The sequence below is a fragment of the Eurosta solidaginis genome, chromosome 1, assembly GCF_040869045.1.
Source record: "Eurosta solidaginis isolate ZX-2024a chromosome 1, ASM4086904v1, whole genome shotgun sequence".
Lineage (NCBI taxonomy): Eukaryota > Metazoa > Arthropoda > Insecta > Diptera > Tephritidae > Eurosta > Eurosta solidaginis.
The window spans coordinates 161,966,695-161,982,869 of record NC_090319.1 but is presented as its reverse complement, the minus strand read 5'-3'; the positions used below and the strand labels follow the sequence as shown (position 1 = coordinate 161,982,869).

At 37.9% G+C, this 16,175-nt stretch overlaps 1 protein-coding gene across 3 annotated transcripts in view; it reads right to left on the bottom strand.

Moving 5' to 3' along the window:
* Nucleotides 1–16,175, bottom strand: part of l(3)80Fg (dnaJ homolog subfamily C member 16 l(3)80Fg) — a 2,137,133-nt gene that overhangs the window by 686,293 nt on the left and 1,434,665 nt on the right. For 2 of the 3 annotated variants that reach the window (XM_067760003.1, XM_067760002.1), the window contains exon 7: nucleotides 10,522–10,776. The exons of the other annotated variant lie outside the window; for it this stretch is intronic. In XM_067760003.1, coding sequence (XP_067616104.1) covers nucleotides 10,522–10,776 — 255 coding nt within the window. The remainder of the gene's footprint in view (nucleotides 1–10,521; nucleotides 10,777–16,175) is intronic. 3 annotated transcript variants of the gene reach the window in all.

Genomic DNA, 16,175 nt, shown 5'->3' with positions numbered 1-16,175 from the left:
CGTTAAACTAAATCGAGTCAGCCGCAAGGGGCAACAGCTGGCTCCCTCAATTGAATGCCCCATAATCTCTATCTCGCAGATTGGAAGAAGATCGAGCAATCTTACTGTTGGAAGACATGCGGATGGAAAGGAACGTTTATTGACTGTAGATACGGGTGCATCTCATTCCATCGTTCGAGCGGATTTAGTCAACAAAAAGATAAGACCATTGCTTGGAGCAAGATTACGTACAGCCACGGGAGAGGACACCCAGGTAATTGGAGAAGTAGAATGTGGAGTAGCAATTGGGAACGTCACGGTACTACACAATTTTATAGTGGCAAATATTATTGACGAAATCATAATTGGAGTGGACTTCTTAATCAACCAAGGCATCAAGATCGATATGCAAAGCAAGACGATGCGATATAAGAACATGGATGTGCCACTTAATTTCGGCTACGAGAGAGGCTACAGCAGTAAACGAGTGCTGGTGGAAGAGAGTCAGCAAATACCACAAAAATCCGAAGCAGTCATCTGGGAAAGGTTGATGGAGATTGTGGGACAAACAAATTGTGGGTTGTCGAAGCAGCAAACAAATCAGCACTGAAAAAAAATAAAAAAAAATAAATGTAAGGCGCGATCACCTCCGAAGGGATCTAAGGCCGAGCTTCTCTTCCAATTTGCGTCGTGCTCCTCTTGATTTTCCCTACAAATTGGCCGGACGGAACCTACATGATTTTATGCCGACTCCAAACGGAATCTGCAAGGCAGATGAGTTTCCACTGAGAGCTTTTCATGGCAGAAATACACCCGGAGCGCATACCAAACACTGCCGAGGGGTGACCCGGCTTAGAAAAATGTTCTTCTAATTGAAAAACCTTATTTCTAAAATTTTCGATGTTGCTTTGCCCGGGGTTTGAACCCAGGGCATCTGGTGTGGTAGGCGGAGCACGCTACCATCACACCACGGTGATCGCAGCACTGAAAATACTTGTAGGAAAAACCCTGGCTATAACAAAACAAGATGGACGTATTCCGGTAAGAGTACTCAATGAGTTAAATTCACCATTCAATTTGACCAAAGGAGCTATTTTGTGAAGATGCCAAGAGGCTTAAGTAGTTATTAACTGTGAAAAGCTCCAGGAACACGTTTCATCTAGTATTACTGATCTTTCAAATGACATCACGGCATGGACGCAGGGGCTAGAGGAAGCCTCTCAGAGTATGGCAAAACAACTGCTCTTAAAGTACGCGAACATATTAGACCAGGATGGTTCCAAACCAGGCCGCACCAATGTTTTGAAACATCAAACTGACACTGGAGACGTGATTCCGATACGTCAAGCTCGTCGTAGTGTTCCACTGGCAAAGCGGGAAGCTGTGAGTCAAATCGTACAAGAAATGAGCGACAGCGGCGTCATCGAACCATCAGCTAGTCTATGGAGCTCACCTGTGGTACTTGTGAAGAAGAAGGATGGGAAAATGAGGTTTTGCGTGGACTACCGCAAGTTGAACGACGTCACGAAAAAGGATAGCTACCCATTGCCAAGAATTGTCGACACTCTGGACTCGCTCTCTGGTACGAAATGGTTTTCCACATTGGACTTTAAAAGTGGCTGGCTACTGGCAAGCTACTTTTGAGAGACTCATGGATCAGGTATTGAAAGGACTGCACTGGAAAACATGCTTGGTATACCTCGACGACATCATCGTATTGGGCAAGAACTTCGATGAACATCTTAAAAACTTGGAGGAAGTTTTTCAGAGAATAGCTGGCGCTGGTCTGAAACTAAGTCCCAAAAAATGTGCGCTGTTTAAAAAGGAAGTAAAATATTTGGATCACAAAGTAACGACAGAAGGTATCCGTACAGCAAATGAAAAGATAGAGGCAGTAAAGGATTGGCCAAGACCACAGAACTTGTATGAATTAAGAAATTTCCTTGGGCTGTGCACATATTACCGGCGATTTGTACCAAACTTTTCCAGCGTAGCCCATAACCTCCATGAGCTTACAATAAAAAATGAAGCTTTTGAATGGAAGAAGGAGCAAGAAAGAGCGTTTGTGCACTGCCCCAATGTTGGCATATCCGATTCCAGGAGCAACCTTTATTCTAGATACATATGCAAGTGGATATGCTATCGGAGGCGTCTTTATCACAACTGGTCAATGGACAGGAGAAGGTAGTTGCATACTACAGCCGTTCGATTGGAAAACCAGAGAGGAACTATTGCGTTACACGGAGAGAGCTGTTGGCATTGGTAGAGTGCATTAAACATTTTCACAAATACCTCTACGGCCAGCGATTCCCCGTCAGGACAGATCACGCAGCGTTGAAATGGCTTCTGCAGTTCCGTAATACAGAAAGACAATTGGCACGGTGGATCGAGCGACTACAAAACTATGACTTTTCCATTGTGCATCGGAAAGGTAGTACCCATGGGAATGCCGATGCAATGTCACGAAGGCCATGTAGTTTGGAATGCAAGCACTGTTCAAAGGCCGAGGCTGAATAAGACATTATAGATGTCCGGCTAATGACTATAAATTGTGCGGATGAATGGGACAAGGAACAACTAAGGAAGTGTCAGCTAGAAGATACGGATCTGTCACATGTTATGCAAGGGCTCGAACGGAACGAAAGACCAAATAGAGAGGAGATTTCAGCAGCAAGTCCCATTGCGAAGTCATATTTGGCACAGTGGAACAGTTTAGAATTGATATCCGGTTGCTTGCATCGATAATGGGAGAGTGAGGATGGTCAATGCAAGAAGAAACTGATAATTGTTCCCAGAAAGAGGATACCTGACGTGCTCAGCGAGCTCCATAATGGTCCAAGCGGAGGTCATCTTGGAATCACGAAGACGCTCCAGAAGATTAAACAGAGATTCTATTGGGTTGGTTGCCGTCAGTCGGTCACTGAGTGGATTGCGAACTGCGAGGTTTGCAGCAGAGCGAAAGGGCCTAAAACCCGAAGTCATGGCCAGATGAAGCAATATAACTCAGGTGCGCCATTTGAAAGGATCGCCATGGATGTTGCAGGTCCATTTCCTACTAGCAACTGCGGAAACAAATATGTACTGGTGGTTATGGATTACTTCAGCAAATGGCCAGAAGTTTACCTAATCCCAAATCAGGAAGCGGAAAGAGTAGCAGAAGTGTTTACAAACAATTGGGTTGCAAGGTATGGTGTACCAATGGAGTTACATTCTGACCAAGGCAGGAATTTCGAATTAGCTGTGTTCCGGGAAATGTGTCAATCATTGGGAATTCGAAAAACACGGACAACTGCATTGGTGCATATGGTGGAACGATTCAATAGAACATTGGAGGAGCATTTAAGGAAGGTAGTAGACAAGTACTATAAGGAGTGGGATACACATATATCATTATTCTTGATGGCTTACCGATCGGCAGTTCATGAGACAACGGGCCAAACTCCCGCAAAGGTTATTTTTGGCAATGAATTTCGACTGCTAGCTGATTTGAAGTTTGGGATAGATGCCTAAGAAGAGCTGAGAGAGATACACGATCTTGTAAGGCAACTATCAAAAATTATGAGTAACAAGATGAAAGGGAGGTACGATAAAGCAATTAATTTGGAAGGGTTTCAGAAAGGAGATTTGGTGCTGTTATACAACCCACAACAAAAAACAGGGTTGTCCCCGAAATTGCAGTGTAATTGGGAAGGCCCATACAAAGTTGTAAAACGGATCAACGATGTAGTGTACCGCATACAAACCATTGGCAAACCACGAACGAAAATGAAAGTGGTTCATTTGGAAAAGCTGGCAGCGTTTAGATCGAGAGATTTGTCTGATCGGGACGATCAGACTTAGGTGGAGGGCAGTGTGAGGAATATGAGCGACACTAAGTGATACTCACATCCCTAGTCTGATGCTAAGTAAATGAAGTCACAACAACAATAAAGCAGACAGTCACTTGTATCTAAATAAACGAATGAAACATTATGTGTACACATATGTACGTACACGCAGCAGAGAAGAGATGCACAAACACATGCAGATATCTTATCTGAGATGCTCCCAAAAGTATGCAATTGTATTTGTTGAAGTTTCGCTCACAAATACACGCATATGAGAAGCTATATACGTGCATCTGTAGTTATAATTATATAGCGGTAACTAGGTAAATACTGGAAGCGCCTAGAAGATGCCACGATGAAATCACAGAGTATAAAAGCACCAGCGGTAGAGGCGCTATAATCAGTTTTTGATTAAGCACGCAATTTGTCTTGCAATAGTAGAGTTTCATTTAAACCAAAGTTGCACATTGTGCAATTTGAGTTCGTATTTTCACACCGACACTAACGATGTGTGATCACGATCGTTTGCTTTCGCTTGCCACTCACTAAAATAAACAGTGAATGCAAAAGGAAAAGTCCATGCTACTTTTTGGGCACATAGTAAAAACAATATGCTGCAATGTTAAAGTGACTTTTAATACGTTTTAGTTAGTACTATTAAGTTCCTTTGAACATACATATTAATATTGACAATTTAAATATTAATTATTAATAATTAGTAATAATTAATTAATTATTAATAAATATTGACAATTTAATATAAATATATTTTTATACGTTCTACTTAGTTTTATTAATTTTCATAAATTTTTTTTATTGAATAACTTTATGTTTTGGGAATATATATTTCTGCATTACCTTCTTTTATAAAAAAGTTTTATCTGACTAGCTCGACCTCCGCGTTCTTAGTTATACGAATATAAGTAAATATAAACCATAACCAAAGTCCTTTTTAACTTCAAACTTCACATTCCACATTTTCTTTTAGCACACTGTGGAGAGTTTTCACTCAATTTTTACACACACTTATGCAATTGTTCTAGTATTTGTGTGGCCGGCTCTGATTTAAACTATCAGTCAGTTTGGTTATTAAGCAAGCTAGTTGCAAAGTATAAGTGTTATTGGGAAGTACTTTAATAAAGGTAATTTTTCCATTATTCAATATTGGAGTTATTTATTCAATAGTTTTGTTTTTTTTTTAGTGATTCGAACTTAGCAGAAGATTGCAAATAAGAGGATAAATTCGTTACAATATTTATTCAGTGTTGCGCCATCTGTTGCAAATAACTGATAATGCTGGATTGGTTTATTGCCAGTTACTTTGTTTGACATTCCCAAGTGCTCATGGTTAGTTAACAATTGTTTTTGTTTTTATCGGCCTGTTGATAAATGAGCACTTGGGAATGTCAAACAAAGTAATTGACAATAAACAAATCCAGCATTATCAGCGATTTGGAACAGATGGCGCAAACTGAATAAATATAGTTGGTAAGAAGGAATAGAAGTAACAATTTATCAGTCAAACAAACCACCGCTGTATAGCTAAATGGTTAGATCAGCTAAATGGTGCTTAAAGCGTACTGATGATGAAGGCTTAGCACCCTTCGAAATGGATCTATCTGCGCAGCTATAACAGGTTGTCTGAAAAATTTTCTACTTACTATTCCAAAAACAAAATACAATTTTTCAATTACAGAAAAATTAAAAAATAACAATAATTATCATTAGAAAAAAATTATTGTTCTGGCCTTGAGCTCGAATCGAACTTTGAATCATTTATCAATAGGACGATAAAAACAAAAATAATTGTTAATAAACCATGAGCACTTGGGAATGTCAAACAAAGTAATTGACAATCAACAAATCCAGCATTATCAGTGATTTTCAACAGATGGCGCAACACTGAATAAATATATTTCGTAAGAAGGAATAGAAGTAGCAATTTATCAGTCAAACAAACCACCGCTGTATAGCTAAATGGTTAGCGCAGCGTGCCTAAAGCGTACTGATGATGAAGGCTTAGCACCCTTCGAAATGGATCTATCTGCGCAGCTATGACAGGTTGTCTGAAAAATTTTCTACTTACTATTCCAAAAACAAAATACAATTTTTCAATTACAGAAAAATTAAAAAATAACAATAATTATCATTAGAAAAAATTTATTGTTCTGGCCTAGAGCTCGAATCGAACCTTGAATCATTTTTCCCAAATTATTAAATAAATTATAAATTAAAAATTGCTTCAAATAACTGTTTTCATACATTTAAAAAAAGCAATGAGGACAATCCCCGCTTCATTCATACAAATATACTACATTGGTTAATTCTTTGTAGATCTATAAATAGAAAAAAAGCACAAATACCAGTTTTTTGAAACCGCAGTACATACAAAGTATGCACTGTACAAAGAATAAAACATGCAAGGACGCCAACTGGGATAAAGTTTACAACAACTAAGGCATGAGGTTGCTGAATGCGTTTGTACCACTTCAACCATCGTAGGAGTGCAATTGAGGGCAATCCCCGTTTAATTCATGCTAATAGACAATATTGGTTTATTCTTTGTAGATCTATAATTAGAACAAAATCAAAAATACCATTTTCTTTGAAACCGCCACCAACAAAAAACATAAGGCATGACGTGGCTGAATGCGTTTGTAACACTTCAACCGTTGTAGAAGTGCGGGTTCAAATCCCACTCCCTGGAGAATGTATGAATACACAACATTGGTTCTATAAATATAACAAGTTTCTTTGAAACCGCCACCAACAAAAAGCATAACTTTAATACATAATTAATGTTATGTGATTGATTGGGATAAAGTTTACAACAACTAAGGCATAACGTGGCTGAATGCGTTTGTAACACTTCAACCATCGTAGGAGTGCGGGTTCAAATCCCACTACCGGGAGAGAAGGCGTTGAAGAGATTTACAAGGTATAATCGAAACAGCTGTCGCCTTGTCCGTATTGATGTCACGTTGTTTAAATTTTCCAAAATTATTAATTAAATTATAAATTAAAAATTGCTTTAAATAAATGTTTTCATGCATTTAAAAAAAAAGAGAGTAAAGACTGCCCAGCGTACAAAAAACACGCACAGTTAAAAAATAAAGTGCGCGTTTAGCAACGAACATTAAATGAGCTGAACTGTATATATTTAAATATAAATAGTATTGTTTCTAATAAAGGTGAGCTAGAACGCCTTACCGAACTTCGGAAACCTCATATGATTATTTGTTCAGAAAGCTATTGCACAGATGAAATAACAAACCTAGAGTTAGAGATATCAAAATATACACCTTTACGGTGTAATTCACATAGCAGACATACAGGGGGTGTTTTAGTATATGTACATAATTCAATAGAGTATAAAATTGTTTACAATAATACTATTAACAAAAATGTTTGGTGTATAATAATAAAAATCAAAATCATTTTTCCCCAGTATCAAATAAGATTGATTTATCATTCGCCTAGTGGGAGTGATGCTGACTTTTTTTCATATCTAAACGAAATTCTAAACAACAGCTGTCTTACACATGACAAGGACGTCTTCATTGGGGATTACAACATAAATCTTAAGAGAAGCTAGCAGTTAGTTGACCTATTTAAGTATTTTTCTATGGAACAAAAAATAGATTTTTACACCCGCAAGACCGATAATACCGAAACAGTGATTGATCTGCTCTTTACGAACAGTGAATCCATTTCGTGTGAAAAATTGGAAGAGTATCAGATTTCTGATCTGATGTTAGACAGAGAATTTCAAATGGGAGCTAAAAGAACCATAACTTCTTGGAAATATTATGCATGAGATAGTCTTGTTAACCAATTACGACAGGTTAACTACTATGGCTTTGAGAATCTCAGTGTCGAAAACAAGGTCTCATTCCTAAACAAAACATTATCTAATGCAATGACTACAGTAACATACTCAAAAGAAATCTCCGTGAAACTTATGAACAAGTGGTACGACTCTGAACTAGCGAAACTGCACAAATATAAATTCAATCTATACAAAATAGCTCAAAGAACAGGTGAATGGAACGAATACAACCTTAAAAAGCGTAGGTATAAACGTCTTATAAAGATTAAAAAGGCCAAGTATATGGAATAAAGAGTCGCACATAATGTTGGGGATAGTAAGGCAATATGGAAGCATTTGAAGAAAAGCATATGTATGTCCAACGAAAATAATGGAATCAATAAAATATTGATAAACGACCAACTATATACTCAGGAGAATAAAATAGCCCAGTCCCTCAATAACTATTTCATTGACAGTATAGTCGAAATCAGATAGAATATTCCAGTTAATACCAATAACGTAGCATTCTCGGCTGTTGAAAATAGCACTCTTACTTTCAAATTTCAGGAGGTACCTGCAAGCGATATACTAGAAATAGTAAGTAAATTCAAAAATAAGGTAGGAGGAAAAAAACTTATAACGTGCTTTTGGGACTATTGATCAAAATTTATTGCTAAAAAACTTTATAGCATAGGTATTACTGAAACGGAGCTAAAATGGTTCCAAGAATTTATCATGAAGAGAAGTCAAAGAACTGTAATTGGATCATCCCTGTCAGAAAAAAGAGAGGTGCCTGTTGGACTTCCGAAAAGGTCTGTCCTGGCACCTATATTGTTTAATATCTATATTAATGATATAACCAATTCTCTAAAGTACTGTGATATTAAACTTTTTGCTGACGATACATTGTTGATGCTTAGTGGAGATAATATCACCGAAATATATATAAAATTACAAGAAGACTTAAATAGGGTATATGATTGCTTATGCTCGAATAGATTGAGAGTCAATAAAAGCAAAAAAAAAAAAAATGTATGGTTATATCAAGAAGGAATTTTTAAAACAATGAGTTACCACTTTTAAATATAAACAGTGAAGCTATTAACAAAGTCAGTACTATCAAGTATTTAGGAATCAAAATCGATGACAAACTCAACTTTAGCGAGCACATCGATTACACGGTTGGGAAAATAGCCAAAAAGATATATTTCATGCAAAGAACTTGCAAGTACTTAAGGGGACGGTACAAGGTAATCGTTTTCAGATCGGTAATCGAACCTCACTTCATATATTGTCCAACATTATTCTTCATTATGAGAGATAACCAAATTCAGCTATTGCGAAAGCAACAGAACGGAGCTATGCGATTTATTATTGGGAAACGCTATGACACACCTATCAGAGATATGCTCGCCACTCTAAATTGGCTAAGCATTAAACAGATACTGTTTTATCATACGATGAAGTTTATTAAAAACATAATAGAAGGCAACTTGCCTGATTATTTGAAAAGTAACATAAAATATGTAAGAAATTTTCATTCCGTAAATACAAGAAGAAGAAATGATTTTACTCTACCTGTTTATAGAACAGAAGCAGACAAATGTAATTTGTACTACAAAGGATTAAAATTCTACAATGAATTACCAGATGATGTTAAATCTAGTGACATAAGGGAATTTAAACACAAATTCTATAATTACTGTAGAACAATGCTATTCTAGTGCAAGATGGGCAAACATTCGAATCATCAATAGTATTGCATACATCCCGATTACTCTACGCTGGCACCAGGAAGCTTCCCACGTAGGCAAAAAGTAGGCGAAGCTCATACTGCAACGCATCACTGAACCTAATAAGTGCATCGCCGTTCAGATGTTGCCTTCGCACTTTAAATACGTTAACAGCGTCAGATACAACTGGCAAAATCCTTGCATTGTTGTGATTCGTCTGCTATCCATCTCTCACTCCATTTGGGCAGTCAATAGATGTATATAAATGACTTTAATTAGATTATATATATAGGTATAAGCTAGGCTTAATATAAGCTGTAAGAAATAAATAAACAAATAAATAAATCATTGAGGGCAATCCCCGCTTAATTCAAACAAATAGACAACATTGGGTAATTCTTTGTAGTTTTATAAATAGAACAAAAGCACAAATGCCAGTTTCTTTGAAACCGCCACCAACAAAAAACACAACTTTAAGACATAATTACATACAAAGTATGTACTGTGCAAAGAATAGAACATTCAAGGAAGGCAATTGGGATAAAGTTTACAACTAAGGAGGTGGCTGAATGCGTTTGTAATACTTCAACCCTCGTATGAGTGGAATTGAGGGCAATACCCGTTTAATTCATGCTAATAGACGACATTGGTTAATTCTTTGTAGTTCTATAAATAGAACAAAAGCAAAAATACCAGTTTCTTTGAAACCGCCACCAACAAAAAGCATAAGACATGCCGTGGCTGAATACGTTTTTAACACTTCAACCATCGTAGGAGTACGGGTTCAAACCCACTCCCGGGAGAAAAGACTTTGAAGAGATTTACAAGGTATTATCGAAACAGCTGCACCTTTTCCGTCCTCATGTGACATTGTTTAAATTTTTCACAAATTATTAATTAAAATATTGTACTTATTGTTAATTAACGCAGTAATATTTTTCAATGATATAAGCTCTTAGAATCGTAATAATAAAATTAATGAAAATATATATAAGTTATTGACAATTGAAAAACAAGTTCCCGAGGCAAACAAAAAACACGTGTCTTATTCTTTTGACCAAAGAACACCATATTTGAGTTTCATCGAAAACAAAAAATATGTCCCAAATGGCCCGGTTAAATTGAAATGGAAAACATCTTGTATATTCTAAGTATTTATGTATTTACTCACTTGGACGAGGGCTTCAAAGCTAAATTCCTCAGAAGATTTTAAAAGCCGGTGAATAGAATTGGTGACGTGTAACCTCGTTGCGTTTACAGCATATTCACTTTTAAAATGTGCTTTTGTGTCCATGGCAAGGAGGGATGACTTTATAAATTCATATTTTATGTAAGTACCATTGCGTCTCCAAATTATTACTATTTGACTGTCCTGATTATTGGTAAAGCCCTTGGCGATTGAATGAATGAAAGTACTTTGTTTCTCCTAAAAAAAATTGAATATATTTTTAGCATTAAATCATAATCTGTCTTAAAAAACTGTAATAAGTTTCGTTTCATTTGCTTTTGCCTTTACCTACTCTTCCAAACAAGATAGCAAAGCCTCGTTGCTTGTCGTGCCCTTAAAAATTTTAATTTTGATGGTCGTTACCACCACAAGTCGATGTGGAAGCAATATATCTGCTTATGCAAGTGGTATGCAGCATCAGGCAATAATCAGAATATCAAACCATTCCCAGCCCGTCTTTGGTCTACTTCCCGGAAAAAAGGATCGTAAATACTAATAAAGGCAAATTTATATACCAAATTTCAGGCAAATCGAATAGGACGTATGTAAATAGGTATGTGGGTATTATTAATTCATGTCTTCATTTCTGCTTCGCATGCATATTATCACTTTTGCCAGGTTGATGAGACTAAATCGAATATCACAATGAAAATTACTTTAAAGCTCTCAGCAACAGCTTTCATTTGATATCCATATTACACACACATACTAGGGATACCCATAATGTAAGAACACATCCTACTGTTACCCTGATGCACGTTTTGGCCTATATCTCGAGGCCCTAGTCACCAATAGGTATGAAAACTACCCTGTACTAAAGCACTCATCAACAGTTTCTTTTTGATACCCATAATGCAAAAATACTATCCAGGAGTTCACGGGCCCACGTTTTGGCCTATATCTCGAGACCCTAGTCACCCAGGGGTATGAAAATTACCCTCTACTAAAGCACTCATCAACAGTTTCTTTTTGATACCCATAATGCAAAAATACTATCCAGGAGTTCACGGGCCCACGTTTTGGCCTATATCTCGAGACCCTAGTCACCCAGGGGTATGAAAATTACCCTCTACTAAAGCACTAATCAACAGCTTTCATTTGTTATCCATATTCTATAGACACATTCTAGGGGTACCCGGGTCCACGGTTTCGCCTATATCTCGAGACCTTAGTCACCCAGTCGGTTCGTACGTTCGTGCGTTCTGGAGTTATAGCGTCAGGAAGGAAACCCCTACTTATTTTTATATTATAGATAAAAATGCTAAAGTCATCAATCTTTTAAAACGGCACGTGCCATCGTCTGCTGTAAATGATATTATATCTCTAGAGTTTGAGTCTAATTCTATTTGATGAAAACCTGACATTAGGTTCAAACATGAAAAATATCGTAACGAACTTACTGCAATTCCGCTTATTTGAAATCTTCTGCTAACGTTGGAATCACTAAACTGTTGAATGAATAACTCCAATATTGAATAATGCAATAATGGTCTTTATTAGAGTACTTGACAACAACACTTATACTTCGCAACTAATAGCTTGCCTCAATCAAACTTATTGCTGATTGCTCAGATTGCGCTCTTTTATAATCTGCGATTTTCCCGTTCCATACTTCTAGGCGTTTTTAGAATTTACTTAGTTACTGCTATATAAAATTATAACTACAGATGCACGTGTATAGCTTCCCATATCCGCGTGTATATGTGAGTGACACTTCCACAGATAATTGCCTACTTTTGGGAGCATCTCAGATAAGATATATGCATGTGTTTGTGCTTCTGCTCTCCGCAGAGTGTACGTACATGGAAAGATTATCGAAAATAAAGGTGTTGCAGGCGCAAACTTCGGTGGAAAGCAGCGGAGCGTAACAAAATTCTAGTAGGTCACTTTCACCACACCAAAAACTTTAACACAATTTTTAACATAATTTAAGCACAGAAATACACTGATTGGAGTTTTAGAGAGTAAAAGTTAAAATTCTGAACACATTAGCTAAATAAAAAGTGTACAAGTAATTGTTAAATAACAATTACAGACAGTGATAGTTTACAAATTCTGCTGTGGTAAGTGGTGAATGTGACCTACTAGAATTTTGTGAAGCTTGCTTCACACGATTTTTCGTCGCTGCAACATCTTTATTTTCGATAATCTTTGGTACATATGTGTAGACATAATGATTGATTCGTTTACGTAGATACAAGTGACTGCCTGCTTTATTGTTGTTGTGGCTTCATTTACTTAGCATCAGACTAGTGATGTGAGTATCACTTAATGTCACTAATATTCGTGATACTGCCGTCCACCTAAGTCTGATCGTCCCGATCAGACAAATCTCTCGATCTACTGCTAGCCTCTCCAAATGAACTACCCTCCTATTTCGTGGTTTCTCTATTGTTTGCATGCGGTAGATGACATCACTGATCCTCTTCACAACTCTGCACGGGCCTTCCCAACTGCACCAAAATTTGGATGGAACATCTTTGCGCCGGTGATTGTTGTATATTAGTACCGAATTTCCCTCCCGGAAACCTTCTGAATTATTTTTCTTGTTGTATCTGTATTTCATCTTACTACTCATTATCCTGGACCGTTTCCTCACACTCAGCTGTTTGGCCAATGAACTACTTCGTAGAGCTTGTGTTTGACGAATTGACTTTGCATCATCAGTATCGTCTTGACGTTTCACAACAGTAGTGCGCGCGGGCTTGAAGCCACCCCTGCATACTTTCTGGAAAACTCTTTCAGTCGTTTTGATGCGTCCATTATGGTTTGCCAATGCCAGTATTTTTCTAGCAGTTACCTTCGGTTTTGATTTGTTTGGCCCATTCGTTCCGCCAACCCTTGCCCGATCTGTTGCCTTTGACTTTTGTGGTTTTTGTCGGATCTCTTTCACCAGCACTCGATTACTGCTGAACCCTTTTTCCAAACTGAAGTTAAGTGGCACATCCTGGTTCTCATAATGCATCACACCTCTCTGCATATGGATCTTGATGCCACGGTCAACCTAGAAGTCCACTCCCAATATGACTTAATCAACGATTTCCGCCACAAAGAATTTGTGTAGAACCATGACCTTCCCAATTGAGACTTCACAGATCACTTCTCCCCGGACTTGGTTATACTCGCCAGTAATCGTACGCAATCTTGCCCAAGGTAATGGCTTTCTCTCCTGTTCACCAAATCAGATCAGATTAAAGAATGAGAAGCGTCCGTATCTACAGTCAGTACACGCTCCTTGCCATCCACATTTCCTTTGACGGTAAGGCGGCTCGATTTCCTTCCAGTTTGCGAGATAGGTATCACACGACATTCAATAGCTGGGGCAAGTTCTCGATCTTTACATCTGACTCGCTCTTGCTTGCTTATCTCCTCTAGCTGTGCGTTTAAGTCCACCCACATTGTTGGAACTATTAAGAGCGGTGCTGCAATGACGTGCAATGTGGGCTGGGTTGCGCCCTTGAAACATTTCATAACTCCAGAGTTTTTCTGTTGTGACCCCTTCAGTGCTTCCAAAATGGTGTCTACCCAGCCTTACCTTTCCACTTCCACGCAATGAGATTTGTACGCTGGCTTACTCAAAAGTGAGGCTGTTTCCTGAGTCAGAGCATGCGATATCGTTTCAGCAAATGTTAGTTTTGGATTCGCATATGTAGCTCGTTTCGTTTCTACATCTCGTATGCCATTTATGAAGCTCTGGATTTTTACCCTCTCGGTGTATTCCACGGGTGCGTCCGCATTTGCTAGATGAGCCAATCTTTCAACATCCGAGGCAAACTCCGGGAAAGTTTCATTTGCTCTTTGATGACGGTTTTGCAACTCAATTTGGTATATCTGTTTTCTATGCTCGCTTCGACAGCGGCCATCAATGCTTCATAGTTGTTCCGATCTTCTTCGGGAATCGTCTGTAGGATTTCGGCTGCTGGCCCTTTCAATGCTACGAATAGAGTTGCAACTTTATCTTCCGCATTCCAGTTGTTCACTGCTGCGGTCTTCGGAATCTCTAGCTTAAAGACCTGGAAAGGAACAGAACCGTCAAAGGATGGAGTTTTTATCTGTGGATTGCCTGCTGAAACAGCTGGGCGATTTAATTGCAACTCCTGTATACGACCTCTCAAAGCATCCACCTCGTCTTCGATTTTTTCCTCAAACTGCGTTATTTTCTCGTCCATACGCGCTTCGAGTTTTGATGATATAGGCGCCTTTTGCGTTTCGAGTTGTACTGTTACGCGTGCCTCTTGTTCTTTCAGTTGTGTTTCCATCTTTGATGTTAAATGTGTCTCCTGTGATTCCAGTTGGGATGTTATACTGGTCTTTTGTTGTTCCAGTTGAGATGACATTTGCGACGACATTTCTGATGTACGTGTCTCCTGCGTTTCCATCTGGAATGCCATGTATGTCTTCTGTTCTTCCAGTTGGAATGACATTTGCGACGACATTTCTGAAATGCGTACCTCCTGTGCTTGTATCTTGGATGTTAATGTCGATGTTTGAGCAGATTTTGCAGCCAATATCATGTTCAGGTCTGTCTTCGCCATTGTCTGTGGTGTTCCACGTCAATTCCTTCTAACTCCATTGCCTCTCGTAATCGTGCCTGAAGTTCGAGTTTAATGCCAGTTGTATTCAATCCACGGCTCTCCAACCCCTTCTTCAGTTGCTGGATCTTCAATTCACTTAACTTTGCCATGTCCTTGTTTTCCTCTGGAATTTATTCAACAATTCCTCTTCTGGCACCAATTGTAACGAATTTACTGCAATTCCGCTTAATTGCAACCTTCTGCTAACATTCGAATCACTAAACTGTTGAATAAATAACTCCAATATTGAATGATGTAAAAATGATCTCTATTAGACTACTTGACCATAACACTTATACTTGGCAAATAATAGCATGCTTAAATCAAACTGATTGCTGGTTGCTCAGATTGCGCTCTTTTATACTCTTCGATTTCCTCGTTCCATACTTCTAGGCGTTTCCAGAATTTACTTAGTTACTGCTATAAAATTATAACTACAGATGCACGTGTATAGCTTCTCATATGCGCGTGTATATGTGAGTGACACTTCCACAGATAATTGCCTACCTTTGGGAGTATCTCAGATAAGATATATGCATGTGTTTGTGCGTCTATTCTCCGCTGAGTGTACGTACATATGTGTAGACATAATGATTGATTCGTTTATAAAGATACAAGTGACTGCGTGCTTTATTGTTTTTGTGTCTTCATTTACTTAGCAGCAGACTAGTGATGTGAGTATCACTTAGTGTCACTAATATTCGTCAAAATATTTTGCTCTATTTGTAGTCAACAATCTCCATTTTTTCTCTGTGTTACCGGTAATGATTTTTTGGGTACTAATAGAATGAGGCTACTGTATTTTGACGTAGATTTCATCTTTCATATGTAATTTTTGTTTACAAAAATTCTGTTTCTAATGCAAATATGTCTATATATTCTGTATGAAGTTTATTGTTGGCTAAAGAATTGTGGAAAATGCTTATTCTATGTTTCTAATTTTTCTCTGTATTAACTTGTATTCTCCGTAGTCTCCTGAAATAATTTGTAATCGTTTAAATTTTCTGTTTAAATATTGCAATA